The sequence below is a fragment of the Micromys minutus genome, assembly GCF_963924665.1.
Source record: "Micromys minutus genome assembly, chromosome: 17".
Taxonomy (NCBI): domain Eukaryota; kingdom Metazoa; phylum Chordata; class Mammalia; order Rodentia; family Muridae; genus Micromys; species Micromys minutus.
Window position 1 is genome coordinate 43096203 of NC_137952.1, and position 17481 is coordinate 43113683.

At 49.4% G+C, this 17481-nt stretch overlaps 1 protein-coding gene across 1 annotated transcript in view; it reads right to left on the minus strand.

Moving 5' to 3' along the window:
* JAG1 (jagged canonical Notch ligand 1) overlaps nt 1-14417 on the minus strand; it is a 34692-nt gene extending 20275 nt beyond the window's left edge. The window contains exons 1-3 of the mRNA XM_080931383.1: nt 13988-14417; nt 13224-13529; nt 4961-5012 (exon numbers count right to left, since the gene is read on the minus strand). Coding sequence (XP_080787509.1) covers nt 4961-5012; nt 13224-13529; nt 13988-14068 — 439 coding nt within the window. The 5' untranslated portion in view covers nt 14069-14417. The remainder of the gene's footprint in view (nt 1-4960; nt 5013-13223; nt 13530-13987) is intronic.
* Nucleotides 14418-17481: the final 3064 nt, after the last annotated feature.

Consider the following 17481-nt stretch of genomic DNA (forward strand, 5'->3'; position numbering starts at 1 on the left):
ACACACAGTACAAAAGTCAAACTTATTGAAAAAAAAAAGCACCAAGAGCTGTGCCTTCTTTGTTTGCCAATTTACCAAAGTTGTTGCCGGGAGCCTGGAGACAGCATTGAATAAATGCACCTCTTCCCTGACATACAGGTATTCAAGAAGTTAGATTTAGCCTCTTGCAGGGTTGGAGAGACGGATGGCTCAGTGGTTAAAAGCACTCACTGACTGCTCTTCCAGAGGTCCTGAGTTCAGTTCCCAGCAACCACATGGTGGCTCACAACCATCAGTCATGAGATCTGATGCCCTCTTCTGGTGTGTCTGAAGACAGCTACAGTGCACTTATATGTAATAAATAAATCTTTTTAAAGAAGGCCTCAGCTACAGCAAGCATGTTGAATACATGCTCCCGTAAATGTTGGCCAGAAGCAAGAAGTATCCTAAGAACATCAGTGCAGACTCGGTGCACACAACACTTTCCATCCACTGGCCATCGATCCCTATCTACCTGCCAGCAAAGCCTGAGGGTCCTCAGCATCAGGAGCATCTAGAGCACCACATCTCCTTTCCTCATCTCTGCGCCGTGGGTAAAACAGTGTCTCCTGCTTTAGCTGACCTTTAGTGATGGTGTCTGTATTTGTTCCTGTGGTCAGGGTCCTTGGACAACTTTTCTAACATGCTGCTGCCCACACTCAGTTGCAAAAACTCCTACACAGTCTAGAAAGATGCTCCGTAGAAGATTTTGCCCTCAATAAAGAAATTTTACTCTTCCAGACAAGGTTAGTGTTGCAAGTCTTGCTTAGAAGAGCTCTATTTCAAAATTCTTCACTGAGCGCCAAGGGGTGGACTGCAATTATGTGAAAAGCAAACAATAAAAATTGAGCTGACATTCCATCAGCAACAACAGAAAACAAGATACTACAGCTCACTCTCTTCCTCAGCCTAAGCTGGCAGACATGGGTAAATTCATCGTAGCCTGCAGACGGCTAGGTTGAGGCATTGCGTTTGTTTGTGTCTGTTTTAATTCAGGTGCCTTAAAGATGCCCGAGAGGCAGAGGAAACGTCTAGAGACCAGGCAGTTCTCAGAAGCAGTACGACCCGGCCCTACTGAGGTCACCTACAATCTAGTCTAAGAGACAGGTACTAAAATAGCTCTAAACCCCAGGAGCAAGGAGTGCAGCGGGATGTGGACAGAGCAGGCTCTCAGTCAGCACGCAGCCTGGTCCTGTGTTTGTTTTCTTAAACCTGCCAGTCATCACCTTGTCAAATTCAAGGCCACCTTGGAGAGGCAGTGCAAGACCTACTTCCAATGTCTCTGTGATTCCTGCACACCTACACCACTGTTTTTCTAGGCCCTGAGCCTGTTGCTCCTTGACAAAGCTAGACAAGCCCTACAGGTGACCAGGGAAACAACTCCTGGGTGGCTCTAAGCACAACCAACACAGCTCCAGCCAGTCTGGACCATGGTGTGGGTGGAACAAGCCTTGAACAAGCCCACGCACCTGCAGGCTTACACACACAGCAACACGCAGAACCACGTGCAGGTAACACTGTACTCGAGTTTTTGCAAATATGCACAGACCAAAGAATGGCAAAAATGCCTCTCCATTTTGTTTGCTTTGCTGGTTCAGTTGAGAACTGTGGTGGGCTATTACGGCGTTAGCTCTAAGAGCTTAATGAAGGAATTATTAACACAGCAGCCATGTCACAAAGGTGTCTTAAGGAATGAATCTGTGTGGTTCAGTGCACTTTTTACCTAACTTTCAGGGAATGCTATGAAGATAAACTCAGAATCCATGGGGGACGGGTGGGGGGGGGGTGGCTAACAAAAAGCTATGAAAAGAACTTCACACCCTCCGAGGCAAGAGGCTACAAAATATGTGGCATGCTCTACACTGTCTCAGTCACAGGCCAGAGTTTACTGTGTGAAGATTCAACATTGCCACCTGACTCAGCTCTCCCATTAGCTTGGGTCGCTAAGTACAGGGGGCAGCTCACCTGGAGCAGCTTCAGCCTTAGGACTAGAAACGAATATTAGCACACATTCCTGTAAATTCCATTCGTATAAAGACACATCTCGAAGCACATGCGCAGCCATGTCCACCCAGAAGGGAGGAGGAGGTACCACCAAGAACACAACTCAAGGAGCAATCAGAAAAAACCTCAATAATGTCCTTAGCTGAGAGAAGGTTATGCTGTATGGAAAAACTTGGTCTCAAGGACTCCTGCTTGCCCATCAATCCGTTAAACATTATGATCTACTAAAATCACTTGCTCAGGTGGAAAAAGACAAACCTGGGTCTCTATATGCAATAGTACTGAGTCGGAACAACTGGAAGACTGAGTCTGGGAAGTAGCCTTGGAACTTCAGAAGCATCTTAAGTTGGTCTAGACTATACTTGAACTTTTGCAAATATACACAGACCAAAGAGTGGTTAAGAAAAACTTTCATTGGGGATGATTACAAAGCTGGTGTGAAAAGAAATTCTGACCCAAACCTGGGGACCTGCCTATAAGTTACACGCAAAGCCAGGATGTTTGCAACTTGATGAGCTACCAAAGAACAGCCCACAAGATTGGGCTCCTTGGCATCCTCTGATGCTTTGTAAGAGCAGAGAAAATAAGGAGACCAAACATATAAACAGTACACACAAAGGTCCCAAAACAAAAAAAAAAAAAAAAGAAAGAAAGAAAGAAAGAAAGAAAGAAAGAAAGAAAGAAAAAGAAACATGATACACTCCAGGAAAGAAAATAAAAGAATAAGGAACGGCTAGATACAGACACAGTCAGTGCGCTGTGTTAAGACAAGCTATCAGGAAGACAAGGAAAACAAAGATCTGACCCAACCAAGAACTACAGGAAGCCGCTGAGTTTTTACCACCAGAATGACCATCTAATGCTATGCTCAAGGGAAAAAAATAAATAAAAAGATAGCACAAGAATGGAGAAGATACTGAAAGGTGACCAGAGCCAGTAAGGACAGACCTAGTGACAATGACACTAGCTCTTGACGGGACAATCAGGCAGTGAAGTGGACCAGGGCAACAGCAGCAGTAGATATGGCGGGAGGCAGCTGGGTTCATATGGAGAACAAAAGGTCAAGACTATTCAGAAGTTGGAGGCTAAATAAATATGGATGCTTAGTAGGACACATAGGGGCTTAAGGCACTGACTGTCCGTGTGTCTGTCACCCAGAAAGGGCTCCATTAAAGGGGAGTGCTCTTGGGCCTCCAATCTGGCTTTGACTCTGGAATTTTCGATACCTTGAAAATATAGACGAAAAATTAAATGAGTCGACAGAAAAGCAGATAACCCACAAAGCCTGAGGCTTGTACTATAAATTCCCGTAACTGTGACGGGCCTCTGTGGCTATGTCTCACTTTCTAAAAAGTGAGATCTGAAAGCAAATTGGTCTTCCTTGTCTCCTGGCCAGAGGCTAGTTACCCTAGGAAGAAATGACATAGCCAGGAGTCCCCAAAACGTCGGGATTCCCACTGCCTGGAAACAAGGATAACCATGGGAAGCCATGGAAAGGCCGCAGGTCCCTAGTGTCATAGCCCTGGAGAATGACAGACAGCTTAGCAACATTCCGCAGATGCTGGATAGGAATCTTCTCGTGGCTTCCATTCCAGCACCACTGAATACAGAAGGCCCGAGTCTGTCCCCCACCCATCCCTTTGCACAGTAAGATATAATATAGATATCCAATGATAGAATATCCACACAGAGCTCAGGGTTTGTGAGGAAGACAAACAGGTATCCATGACCTTGGCTGGCATCAACCATAAGTAAGTCTGGCAAAGTGTCCCAACCTCCACCCTTAGAGCATAAATGTCTGTCACAATGAGATAGCTCAGATCCTGGCATTCCACAAACTCTCTCCCAGGCAGGGCTGCTGTCTAAATAGCTGAATTCCAAAGCAAGAAAATAACCCTAATGACAGACAGCCTGCTTCACCCCAGGGCTTGGCAAGGATTCTGTGACCCTAAGAGGCCCAAGGAGCCAGCCCCGTTGTACTGCCCATTGAATTTATGTGCAGCTGTCCCAGTGCCCATGCTGAGGACTCAGGACCTTCACCTACAGTACAGAAGCACAGTAATGTTGAAAAAAGAAAGAAAGAAAAAGACACGGTCAGTTAAGGAGAGAAGTAGAAGGAGCAAGGCATTCTGGGAGCAGAGGGCAAAGGCAAAAAAAAAAAAAAAAAACAAAAACAAAAACAAAACAAAACTGGATCAACACTCTTCCTGAACAGATCAAAACAAAAAAAAAAAAAAAATTCAAACTGAATCAGGTTTTCCAATGACAACCAGACTCTGGTGATAAAAGAGGAACTGTCTATTTCAGTGTGCGGGGAAAACATGTTACGTTACAGTTTGACCACCATCAGCAGAGCACACCTTCACTGCCTCTCTACCCCCAGCCACTTCTCTGCAGGCCTGAAAAGCAACCTGCCCAGAAAACAGAGCCATCTTTCAAAAGGGACAGGGCAGGTCATGACTGCGGGGACTCTGAAATTCTGCTTCAATGGGAGGTTTGTGGTGAGCAGTGTGGGAAACTCAGGCTGGCTTGGGGCTCACCTGCCCACCGAGTGAAATTTAAGGTCTGTCTTTAGAGCCCAGCACTGCCCTTTACAGCTTTATCTTTCTGACGAGAGATTGAATGCTCACTTAAAGTTTAAATGGACTTTTAAAAAGTCACTCCTTTGATCCTTTAGCAGTCTACAAGGTTTTAAAGTTGTAAAACCATTAAGATCTCTATCCAGAGATAAACTACGTCCCTTTCTGCAAGGACTGAATAAATTGCGAGTCTATTCTGGCTACTTAGTATTTCAGTCGAAAGTTCTAGAAGTTAAGGAATAGGCTCCATGGACAGGTTCAGCCCAGGTGGGGTGGGGCACTGGGGACCTTCCTCTGGGTTTCCCAGCACTGTGGTTTAAACACACCAGCATTTAAAGAATTCCTGACGAGATACTTACGAATGGTGTCGTTACTGGAATCCCATGCCTCCACCAGCAAAGTGTAGGACCTCTGCAAGACAGATAAAAGCAAGGTTTAGTGATTCCGATACAGGGGTCAACTCTGCGATGCTGAGGCTGCCTGCGGTCTCTGGTGCTCTGGCACCAGGAGCCAACCCAAAATAGAAGGCTGAGAACAACGCCAGCAGGGTATTTGAAGCCAGACCAGCCTCTTTTCTCTTCAGCACTCTTCACAGGTTGATAACCCCTTTTCACCTGCCAGGGACACCCAGGGGCTCACACCAAGCGAGCCAAGCAGCCCAAAGTCCTGGTCAGAAACTAGTACTCCCTATAATGGGAACACATAGCATATAGGTTTCCCAAAACTTTTCAGTCCCTAGTCCTAGTGCATGAGAAAACACACACACACACACACACACACACACACAAAGAATTTATCCCAAGCCAACCTACTCAGGTATTTGTACTAAGAGAGAACTGCAAAGGTTAAGGTTACGCTTTGGGCCCTGGTGGGGCAGTCCCAGGGGAGGCCCCCTTTTCCTTTTCAGAACCCCTTTGAAAGCCCTGTCTGTGTGAGACCATCCCAGCTCCCACAAGTATCAGGTGACTCTAGGAAAAAGGAGGGGCAAGGCTCAAAGACTTAAGACAAAGGCTGCAACCTAGCTTAGATGGTGGGGTGGGTTATGGCTGTCTGTGGGAGAAGCACAACTGAGAAGCCACCGCACACCCATGGGTTATGTTTATTGATGAATGTATCTGTCAATAAGATCTAACATTCCTGGAATAATCAGTTCAGTAACTAAACAATTCCCTGGAGGCTGGCAAGATGCCAGTCTTTCTACTGAAGCATGCTTTATCTTCTAAGTGTGCCTCTGAATCCCAGCCGCTCTTCCCCAAGACCCAAGCCATTAGCAAATTTCCACTTTTACTCCAGTCTTCACTTTCAATAGGCACCGAGGTGAATCTCCCTAAGCCTAACTGGGGGGTGGGGGGGAAAACAGAACTGGAACAGGTTTGTGCAGCACGGTTCTACCACCAGTACAAACCCGGACAATGCGTATGTCTCTCGGATAACCACAATGCCACCAGAAAACACCGCTGCCAGGGGAAGAGATGGCAAGGATAGCGTAAAGGCATGGGAGGGAAGCGGGTTTCATTCATAAATCAAGGCAGGCTCACTACTCTCTCTGTGACACAGCAGGTCTGCTCTGACGACAAAAAAAAAAAAAAAAAAAAAAAAAAAAAAAAAACCTCGTGATAGGCCCCTGCTTTGGAATTCAGCCGAAATATGTTTCATACTTACAGCAGGATTCCATTTCGTTCACTGATAACTGTGGGAAAATGCTCACAAAGCAAGCAAAGCCGGGCAAGCCAGGACACATACCCAGCACTAGTGGGCTGTAGGTCCAGATACATTGTTATTGTCGTTAATATTTTATTAGTGAAAGTTACACCTTATTTACAGCCTCTTTAAGTTTCCTAGGACTTCCTACAAATTATAGGACTCATCCAGGAGAGCAGCAAGAAATTATATTTCTCTCCTGGTTCATGGTGAGAGCCAAGTCGAAATGAGGCCAGATGTGTGGCTGATTCTGTATAATTAAGCCCTTCATTTGTTGGTCACATTGAGGCCCACATCCTTCACTTCAACAATATTGCTGTAATTAATCCTCTGATTAAATGCATTGATACCGAAAGTTTTGACAGACTTGCACAAGCACTAAACACACATAATACCCACAAACACCACTGCAAAGAAAGGTGCCTTGGAAGCAGCTGGCTCAGCAGTATTTACTCAGCTTTATGGTCCAGGCACAGGACATCCTCAGACCTTGCACAGGCGCACTTGGAAGATCAAGCCATCTGCCAGATTCATCTTGGACTCAAAAGCTGCTGACCAACAATACCCCAGCAGGAGGGAGACGAACGTATGTACCACAGCCCCATGGGCTGGCGGTATGATTCCCCAATCAAGTACCTTCTTTGTGGGGGTTGAAGGTGGGCTAGAGTAAGGGTAAGGGCTGGCAGAGGCATCAGCCAAGCCTGGATGGACTTTGTTTTCTCTTGAGAGCATGGATTAGATAGAGCTCCAGGTTTCCTGAGGCATGGGTGCCCTGCCTTCAGAGAAAGGATTCCCTCCAAGGCTTCTATTAAGAGGCATTCTTCCCTCCCACTCCATCCCCACACTATAGATCAACAATCAAGATAATTTGGCAATGATTATTAGTTGCTAGGGAGCTTTAAATTTTTTCCCAGGCCCACGCTTGACCTCTGTACATCCCCAACTATATGTCCGGACACTGAGATGTTAGACCATGTGTGTCTCACGCCACTCAAGCAGATACCCAGCCACAAATTACCCACGTGAGTGGCTACTACACATCCCATCCTCAGCAGCGGCCAAGTCCCCAGTCCTAAGGGAGTTTATAAGGGGCTTCGAAAACCGAGTTTTGCTTGATCTTAACTTTACACCCAAAAGCAAACAAGCGAGTCCTGCATTTTGATGTGGCTCAGACAATAAAAGGAACTTTGATGAGCTACCCAGATTTCATATGTTGTCCTGAGTCTTCCCAGAGTAGTAGTCTTGGGGAGCAAAGCAAGAGGAACGATCTTCCATCTGGATGTGCAACTGAGTCACTTTTGTCCCTTCCCAGCTTGAGGCTCAAGGACATCTGGGAGCAAGGTGGCTGGCTTCCATTCTTGTGAAGCATCAGAAAGTACTGCTCAGCTTTCAGAACAGCCTTCTGGGAGATTTCCATACAATTTTACCTACAGAAGGATCTTGGCCTCAAAGCCCTCAAGGCATACCACAGTCACCGGGTCACCTTAGCAAGGTTGGGCCACCAGGCACCTCCTCCTATTCTCCACACTTGAGCTGCTGGTCTAGGGTTCATTCTTTGTCCTGGCCCCACTCTATGGAGGTTACCTTGGCACTGGGCAAAGCAGTAAGCACTTAATTGCCACATTAAGCAGGGGGGGATGTAAGAAACAAAGGTGATTGTGTTGGCAGCTGGGAGCTTCCTTTTCCTGGCAACAGTGGGAGCCAAACCAAGCCCTAAGAAGTGGCTGCCTCCCCTCCTGCCAAGCTGACGGACACAAACAAACCGCCATCCAAACGGCACGCGTGGGGAGTCCAAAACCCCAGATCGCTGCGACAGGCAGACACGCCAGAGGCACGCATATCCTGGGAATGCCCCGAGTGCCAACACAGCCATTATACGCAGCCTTCTGGCCCCAGGTTGTCAGGGGCCCTGCATGTGCTCTGCTGACTCAACTGTTGCTTCCTGTCACTTGTCCGGTATTAGCAGTATTTCTGGAGAGGCCCTATTCTTCTCTGTAATCCTCGCTTCAGTCAGTCCAGCCAACTCTATTGTCCTGCCTGCGTCTGGGTGGCCAGAATATAAAATATTCTAGTCACAAAACACGTGAAACAAAAAAAAGGGGGGTTCAGAGAGTCCGTGTGTGGGCACACACAATTCCTGTCTTTTAGGGTTTTGGCAAGGTGAGGGGTGAAAAAAAAAGAGACCACTCCCTGAGTGCACACAAGCTGAGGCTCCAGTCATAGAAAGCAACCTTTTTTTTTTTTTTGCAGGGTTTGACATGTCAATAGAGTGTGATCTGGCCACAAAGAGTGATTTTCTCATCAAAGCCCACCTCAAAGACTCACCAAGGGGCCTCGGAGCTCATATCCAGATTGGAGGCTCTAAATGAGAGGCCCCTAACCCCTTTCCCATCATTACCCTTACCTGTTTGAAAGGCATCCCACTGATAATTAAATGCACCAGTTACAAAAGGGTGGTGAGGTTAATAGATAGAATACCATGGAGCCAGCCAAGCACAACCGTCCAGTTCACACAGAGCAAGCCCGAACAAGAAGCCTTTCTACTTATTTACCAAAAAGCGCATAAAAACTGGGCCGAGCTGGTGGAGGACCCAGTTTGATTATTTACATGCCCCCTTTAACCACTAGGAGCCACCCTGGGAATGTCTTCCCAGCAAATGTGCTGCTCCAATGAGAGTTGTTACTGACACTAAGAATAAGGACCAAGGGGCTGCTGTGGGCCAAGCGGTAACCTAGCAACAGCAGCTTTCTGAGCCCAAGTTTCACCTCCCTCCCTTATCATTGTCAGAATCTTCACTTTCATGCCTCCAGATATGTCTTCCAGCCCTTGGAAGAAAAGTTTATTTTGTTCTAATTATTGTTCGAGTGTATCATTTAAGGGATAGAGCCAAATGCAACACTTCTGAGCAGTTTGAACCCTAAAACCTTGGGTAGGTAGGGGTATGTCTCTAGAACTTTATCAGAAAGAATTCCCAGGAAGATTTGTCAGTGTGGATTATTAAGCTAGCAATACGCACTTCCACAGATCATGTATCCTCATGTAAGTAATCTGGGTGAGTAATCCAGAAAGACTGACATTGGAACCCCTGTGTTCCTGTTTTCACGTGTGATGTGACGTGAAGACTTCTTATGGCCTTGTTTTCTCACAAAGAGCCCTTTCCCTGCGTGGTAAATTTCCCACCACCCCTCTGTACAAAACGTCCCTGAAGATAGCAAGCAGTACTTGTAAAGCTGTTAGGTGGCATTCAGATTGCTGGCTGTCTTCAAGGTATGCCTCTACTACTTTGCTGCTGCCTCTGCTTCTGACCAATTCAGCTTCCAGCGGCACTGAGCCTTAAACTTCACTATGCTGGACAAATGTTCCAAGTCCCTACAGAACTCTGGGTGTGGAGCTGGTGGGCTGCAGATTCTTCTAAGTACTGGAGCTTTGAGCAAGTTGCTAAGAAACAAGATAAAGTGGAAGAAAACAGAGAGTGCTATACCTGCAGGAGAAGGAAAACTATTAGAAACCAAGCAAGTCCTGTAGGTCCCATCTATTCTACAGTGTTTGCAAGCCACCCTACCTCCATCCCCCCACCCCAAAACCCAGTAAAGCAACTTAAACATTTGAGGCAGATTTCCTACAACAGCAGCAGCAACAACAACCAAAACAGATGTTCTCTCCATACACAGAACATCCCTTGTGCTAAGCACTTACATGTCTGCACACATGCTAAGCACATAGGTGAGGTACAGAAAAAAGCTAACTTAAAGAGAGCCTTATTCCCTGTCCTCCATTTGTCCCACACACATCTAAACAAAGATAGCAGACAGCATACTCATACTCAGGACTGGAATTTCGATTCTGTGATTAGCCACCTGATGGCAACTTGTCTCTAACGCCTGTTATTTATTTACTGCGACTGTAAGTGTGACAAGGGTCCAAGCTGGCACCCTCTTCTGCTACGCTAGTCACAGTTCACTGGCTTGTCCTAAAAGAAAGTTGTTCTCAGCAAGACTCTGAATGGGGTCAGTGGTATTTAAAGGTAAAGCCAGACACTCCTGTTGTTCTCTCCCAAGTCATTACAATTTAGGGCCACCGATGCAGCCACATGACTGAGGTTTTCAAAAACAGAAGTAATTACACTAATGCATTTTTAATGAGCAGGCACTACTGGGATTTTGAGCTAATTTGGGGAGGTGCAAATTAACCATTTCGGTGATTTATTAATGGTTATTCCCAAATCATTTCTCGTTAAGCCCAATTACCTGTCATAACTAATGCTCTTATCACCTAGTGTCCAAAGTGAAGAAAAATAAATCAAGCTGGTTGCTGCACGTTGAGCTCCCTTACAGCATGGGCAACAACACAATCAGAAGCCACCGGCACGAGGCTAAAAGACTGGGGCCAGAGTAGTTGACACTTGAGTGGGATGTAACCCAAGGGGGACATAACCGAGTGTTTCCCTTCCCCATAATCCAATCCAATTTAGGAGGACTTAGCCCAAATGACAACTGTGCCTGCTTAGGGGTTGGCAGCTTATATGGCTATGAGGCCGAGGTAGGCCAGAGTTTTTGTTTGCCTTTTAAATTATGTCCTACTCCGGAATTCATCATCATCTCCACACCAACTCCACTGTAACCTATCCAAGAAGGAGAGAGGAAAAACAAAAACAAAAACAAAACATGGTGGTGCTTGAACCCAGAACCTTTAAGAATGCTAGGCAAATACTATTTCAAAGAGACACCCCTAGCCCCTTATAAAGGCAAGCCTCTCTGTTAATTAGCAAAGTGAAGGAAGCTGGGCTACCCACTAACACTTGTGAAGCTTAAGGCTTTCACTGAAGCTAAGACTCACCCTGGAGCCATTCTTGGAAGTTACAGACAGCCACACTTCTCTAACCACATTGAGGAAAATAAACTAACACAATACACACACACCCCCCAAACTTCAGGTTCTCTTGGGAAGCCAAGCTTGTGTTTCACAGGGGGCCTGTTTGGGGGCAGCACTGTGAAGACTTGGTTAGGAGTGATCCGTGTAGTTGGCCCAGCCTCAAAAAGCACTGCATTCTCAGTGCTGACTCAGTGGGTCTCCCCTCTTTCTAGAAAAGCCGAGTCTCTTTCATGGCTGATGACCGGTGGGACCTGAAGGCACTGCAGTGTGAGCTCAGCGGTGGTGGAAACCTTCCACCCACTTCAGCTCCTTGGCGGTGGGGAACTCTCTCTTCCAGGTGTCAAAAGCAGACAGCCACACTTCTAGGTCACTCCCCCCACCCCTGCTAGCCTGTGGAGCAAGCCTGCCTGTTTTCCTCCAAGCCATCCTCCCTCTGACCCCTCTCTCCAAAATAAACCTCAGCCAGGCCTGCCGGGGTTTTTTTTTTTTTTTCCACATCACTAATAAGATTCCTTTTATGGTCTTGTGAAAAGCGAGGGGGCTCGGACTGATCCTAGGGAGGGAGGAACCACCTGCAGACCCCTTCCTCCCGAAACTCTAAACACAGCTCAAGGGCAGCCAGCACTCACCCTAAGCTTGGACCCAGCCAGATTTAGAGGTGGCCAACCTCTTTAGCTTAAAGTTCTCCCTAATAGGGGATTAACAAACAAGACAAACATTCTTTGTAAAAGTGAAATCCCACAACAGACACAGCCCTCGATCTGAAGAGATTTCACCTACAGCGGCCAGTCCCCTTGCCAAAATAAGACCCTTTTAGTAGCATGTTTTCGATAACTGTCTTATCGCACCCAAAGCAAAGGCCAACTCCTGTAAACGCAGACTTTAAGAGCCAGCTCAGCTTCACACACAGAGCCAGACAGGCTTTCTCTCTCTCCCGCCCCTCTTCTGAGTTTCAAATCACAGCCCAAACCCGCGGGTAGGAGGCAGCAGAGAGCACCCCGTCGGAGCACGTGGCGGAAAGCAATCCTCCCGGGGCACAGAGCTCCCCCTCTTACCACCCACCCTCGGAGCTCAGGCTTGGCGGAGCACCAGTCCTGGCAGCGAGTCACGCCTCATGGACAACGGGCACACCCCCGACCATTTCCCTTTCCTCCCCTTCTGCAATCGCACCCATCTTCCTACCACCCATTTTGGGATGTTGCAAGGGTTTGGCTGCAGTCCGCCAGCGGTACGCCGGCCTCCGAGGGCCAAGGGGGAGACCAGGGCGCACACAGTTGCACCCGCAAACACTTCTTAGAGCGGGCTGCCTCTTCTAAGCTTTACTACGGCGCGGGAAGGGTTTGCGGAGGCCGGGTGCCCTCCGGACGGGAGTGTGCGCCCGCCCTTCCCGGGGAAGTTTGCAAACACAGCTGTTCCAGAACTGGGGAACCGCTGGCAGCGAGGCAGCCAGGGCTACACCGAGCGGGGGCGGGAGGAAGGGGCCGGCAGGGGGCGGAGGTTCCCAGACGAAAGCCTGGACGCCAGCCGGAGACAATCCACCTCCTGCAGCCGCCACCCCAGGCTGGGAGAGCACCCCTCCAACACACCAAAATCTCCTAGAGCTGCGGGAAACCGGCTCCCCCACACCCTGCAGGAAGGACACACCCGCCTTCGGGGCGACTCACGGGAAAGGGGAGGGTGCCAACTTGGACAGCGTTTGCAGGGCAGACTAGGCGCAGTCGCCTTCCAAGACACTACGAGGTTTAATTAGTTAAGCAAAGACATCATCTATAATGACCTCCTGGTCGGGGATGGGTAATCTCAAGTAGGAAGCGTAAAATTAGCATCCTTGGGCACTTTCTCCCTCTTCAGAGACCCCATTTCGGTGCGCTAAGCAGACACCACCCAGAATGGAAGACCCGCCCGGCTCATCTTGTTCAAGGTCTTAGCTATAGTCTGGACTCTGAGTTGCCTCCCCAAAAGCCTCTCAACTTAGTGCCAAGTTTCAAGTGGCTTTAAATCCTTCTCGAGGCAATATAAGGCTCGACCCCGCCGCGCCGCTCACTCACCGGCCAGGCGAAACTGAAAGGCAGTACAATGCGGTTACGGTCGTTGCCGCGGCTGGCCTTGAGATTGAAGGTGTTGCCCCCGATGACAGGCGTAGACCCTGAGCCGAAGCTGCAGGGTCCCCCGGCCGTGACGCGGGACTGATACTCCTTGAGGCACACTTTGAAGTACGTGTCACACTCGTCGCGGGTGCACTTGCGGTCGCCAGGGTTCCGGGCTCCGCCGCAACAGTTCCCATTCTGTAGCTCTCCGTTCACGTTCTGCATGGACAGGATCTCCAGCTCAAACTGACCCGAGGCCCCGCACACCTGCCAGCGAGGAAGGACGGTCAACGCATGAGAAAGTTTTCTCTCAAGGTGGAAGTGGAGACTCCTTGACACCCCCCTCCCAAACACACACACCCCAAGCTGCCAAAGATCCTCTGTGGCAAATGGGAATAATTTTGCAAAGACTAGATTGGGGGCTTCTACTGGTTCAGGGGCTTAAAAACCACAAGTGCGAGGGAAAAACTAAGACAAGTGCCCCGAAGGGCCAAGAGCGTAATGATCCTACTCTGCCCAGCAAGGAGGAATTTATCTTTTGAGGCCAGGGGCTCCCCTCTGGGGAGCCAGCGTTCCCACACCGGTTGCAGCCTCTCGGGTCAGGGTCAGGGAGCCTTGTACTCAAGAGCTCCGGAGCTTGCACTGGGAGCCACAGCCGCTCGCGTCCAGAACGCCACGAGGGAAGGGAGAGGACCGCGGGGAGCAAGAACGAGAGAGACTCCTACCTTGGCTCGTAGGGCACAGAGCAGGGCGAGCAGAAGGCTCAGGGGGCGCCCGGGCCGGCCGCGCGTCCGTGGGGACCGCATCGCTGCGCCGCGCGCCGCGGGCACTCCGGACGCCGCCGCCGCTGCTAGCGCTGGTGCTCCCGCCGAGGCTGCCGTCGTCGCTGCCCCCGCGGCCGCCGCGTCCCGGCTCTAATATACTCCGTGGATTGGAGCATGCACGACTGGAAAACAACACTACTTTTCAAAAGCCCTTTCAAGAGCCGCGCGTTCCAGAAGGCAAAGAGCCCGGCCTCCTTTTATTATTCTGATCGCTTCTTTGAGGCGCTCCCCCCTCTTCCACCTCTCGGCTTTCTTTCCTTCTCTCGCGCTCCCCTTCTTTTATTATTATGATTATGCGCAGCCTTTTATTCCCTTTCAGATCAGCTGCATGAAACGCGGGGGAGGGAGTGGAGGGAAAAAAAAAAACCTGAGCCTAGCTCGCCGGCCGGCTGCAGGTAACACAATGACGCGTGCCCGCCTGGCTCTCGGAGGGACCCGGAGCGCCGGTCTGGGAGCCGCGACTCCGGCTGGCCACCTCTTCTCAACACGCGGGACAGGGCGCATGCGCGCTCGTTAATATTCATAAGGGGCGTGTCGCTCCTTGGACACGCCCCTTTCCTCCGGGTCGTTGGGGAGGGGAAGAATTGAGAAGGGGTTGGAGGTTGCGGGACAGAGCGGGTGGCATGGCTGACCCGGGGGGCTCTTCCCACCCCCCCCCTACACACGCACGCAGACCACTGCCCCGGGGAGTCCGGGCCAGGAGCAAAGGACCTGGAAAGAACCTGGAGCCCGTGGCTCTGAGACGCCCAGAGTGCCTTCGCCGGACCGCCCCCTCGGTGCTCGGCCTGGGCTCCCGTGCAAGCCCCCAGGTGTAGGCGCCGCGGTGCGGCCCGAGCGGTTGGGGCGGCGGCTTCCGCCTTCGGAGCCGCCTGCGTCAGCTGCGGCTTTCGCCCCGGGGAGGAGGGCCTGCCCGCCGGGAGCCCGGGCCGCTCCCAGCTAGCGAGCCCAGAGCTCTGTGCTGGCGGCGGCGAGACTGGCGCGCTCGCTCGCCGCCGTCCCCTCGCCCCGCAGAGGCGACCTGGGCCGACGCTGCTGGGAACTTTGAAAAAAACTTTCTCGGAGCCAGAACTTGCCCGCAAACTCGAGGGAAAGCCTCGGCCGCGCGCCCATCCCTTCCCCAAATCCCAGTCCGCGGAGCCTCGGAGGGGCTCCCGGCGTCCTTTCCAGACCGTGCCAGGGGCACAGGAGTGGGGTGGGAGCAGGGGGAGAAGGCGGCGGGCACCCCGGGGGGAAGGGCTTGGGGAAGGGCTTGACAGGACGCTCGGGGCTCTGCCAGCCTCCCGCCCCGGCGCAGTGGCGGGACTGCACCTGTAGGCGGCCTCCGCACCGCTCTCTGGGTGGCGAGGCGCAGCCTGAAAAGAACCTAACCACTGTCGCGGGGCCACGGAACTTGGCTTCTCCTGGGTGGCGGTGGAAACCGATGCCATTTTCCACCTTGAGGCAGGCCTCGCAATTAGCAGCGACACTCGTGGTCATAATCAAGGTCAAAGGGAGCCCAAAGGCTGGCTGCAGCCTCTGCCAGCTCCACTCCAGGCGGGTTTAAACAGAGCTCTTTAGGAAAAGAGATTTCCATTAAAGGACGAAAAGAGTTGCATGCCTTGCGTTGGGCCTAGCATGAAGAAAAGCACTGATTTTCTGAGATCAGTTTGGCGCCTCAACTGTTCTAGACAACAGGGCATGATGGGGTTTCCAACATGTTGAACATGACACCATAGCAGTACAGGTATTTGTGGCTATCTATGTTTTAAGAGTGGCCCAGCATAGATAGTGCCCGATACCATTTGATGGAGTTGAGAAAGCTGAGCTGTAGCGTGGTTAAAGGCTACCAACGATGGTTAAGAAAGTTTGGCATTTTAACCACCTGAGAAAGGTGATTTCCTAATGACAATGCATCTCATTCTAACCATTCCCGCATAACAATCCATAATTGGGAAGGGCAGATCCAAATTCAGAATGAGTTTGCAACTGGTCACAGAAGCACCTGGCCGGCTTAAGCAGCAGCAGTCACCTGGACATCCCCAGTATACCCAGCCCTCCTTCGCCCAATTAGCACGAAGGCAAAGCATCCCGTTTTCAACATTAATCCAACGTGGGTTTTTTTACCACCAAAGTTTCTAAAACCATAATAGTAGTCCTCACTTCTTCAGTTTCTTACTTTTACCTCTAGTCAAGATAGAGTACGTGCAAAACTATAGCCAATCGTCTGTGCCTTGCGTCCCACACTAACGCCTAGAAAGGGAGGCTATGGAGCCAGGATTTAAGATTTTCTTTCTTTCTTTTTTTTTTTTTTTTTTTTTTTTTTTTTTTTTTTTTTGAGCCAGCCACCTGAGTTAATTGGAAGGCTACCTGGGATTTGAAGCTGCCCCGGCTGGCAACAATCTGAGTTTTATAAAAGCTGAGATCAGTGCTATCCACGGGTGAGTTTAGCTCACCTCATTAGCAGGGAAGTTTCGAGGAGTGACGATCACGCAATAACAATAGGAATGTCAAATCACTAAGAAACGCCAGACTCCCAGCTATAATAACACAGACCCTAATCTCTCAGCCTGGGAACCCATATTTGAGGAAGACAGTTGTGGGCTACAGGGGATTCTTTAGAATTTTTCATCTGGTGCTCTTCCAGTGGGCTGGGACTCCCCCAAGACGCTAGTAGCATTTACTGCAACAGGCATTAGGAAGTTCTGTTCTCCACTTCCTTGATCACCCCCACAACCTGGAGAATGGGGAAGTACTGCTGAAAAAATTCAAATATGGACATTTCCCCCTGCCAAGCCATCCCTCCCTTTGGGTTTTGCTTTCCAAGTATAAATTAATAGTTCAGAACACATTCCCATGAAAAATATCACTTAGGCATCAAATTAGTTACACCCCAGAGAAAGGAGGGTCTCTGTCTCAGAGAAATCAGAGATCATCTGTCCCGTTCCACGTGCTGGGATATAATTTTTATAAAGATGATGCCTCGATTTGTTTTTCTACAGAACATACCTCACCTTTATTTAATCATCAACAAACAACCCTGGCTCCCCATAGGACATAAGAGGCATTCAGATTATGATTGTATTTGAAAGCTTTTAATTAACCGAAATCATTGAATCAACACAGATAAGAATCAGCTAATGAACATTTATCAAAAAGCAGCGTGGCTGATCTAAAGACTATATCACGTGAAGGAAATAAGCCAGGCTCTGTGAGTGCAAGATGTATGAGTTCCTTTATACAAAGATCTAGAACTTTCGCTTCTGGTAAAAAGCGAAGTATGGCTAGGGTGATGTTTGGTTGGAGATTTGATGTGTTTGATACTCTTTCGAGCATAAGTCAGCCATTTGTGTCTTCATAGGGGGGGGGTTGGGTGAGGCAGGTGTATTTATTATCAACTTTCATTAACAAGCACATTT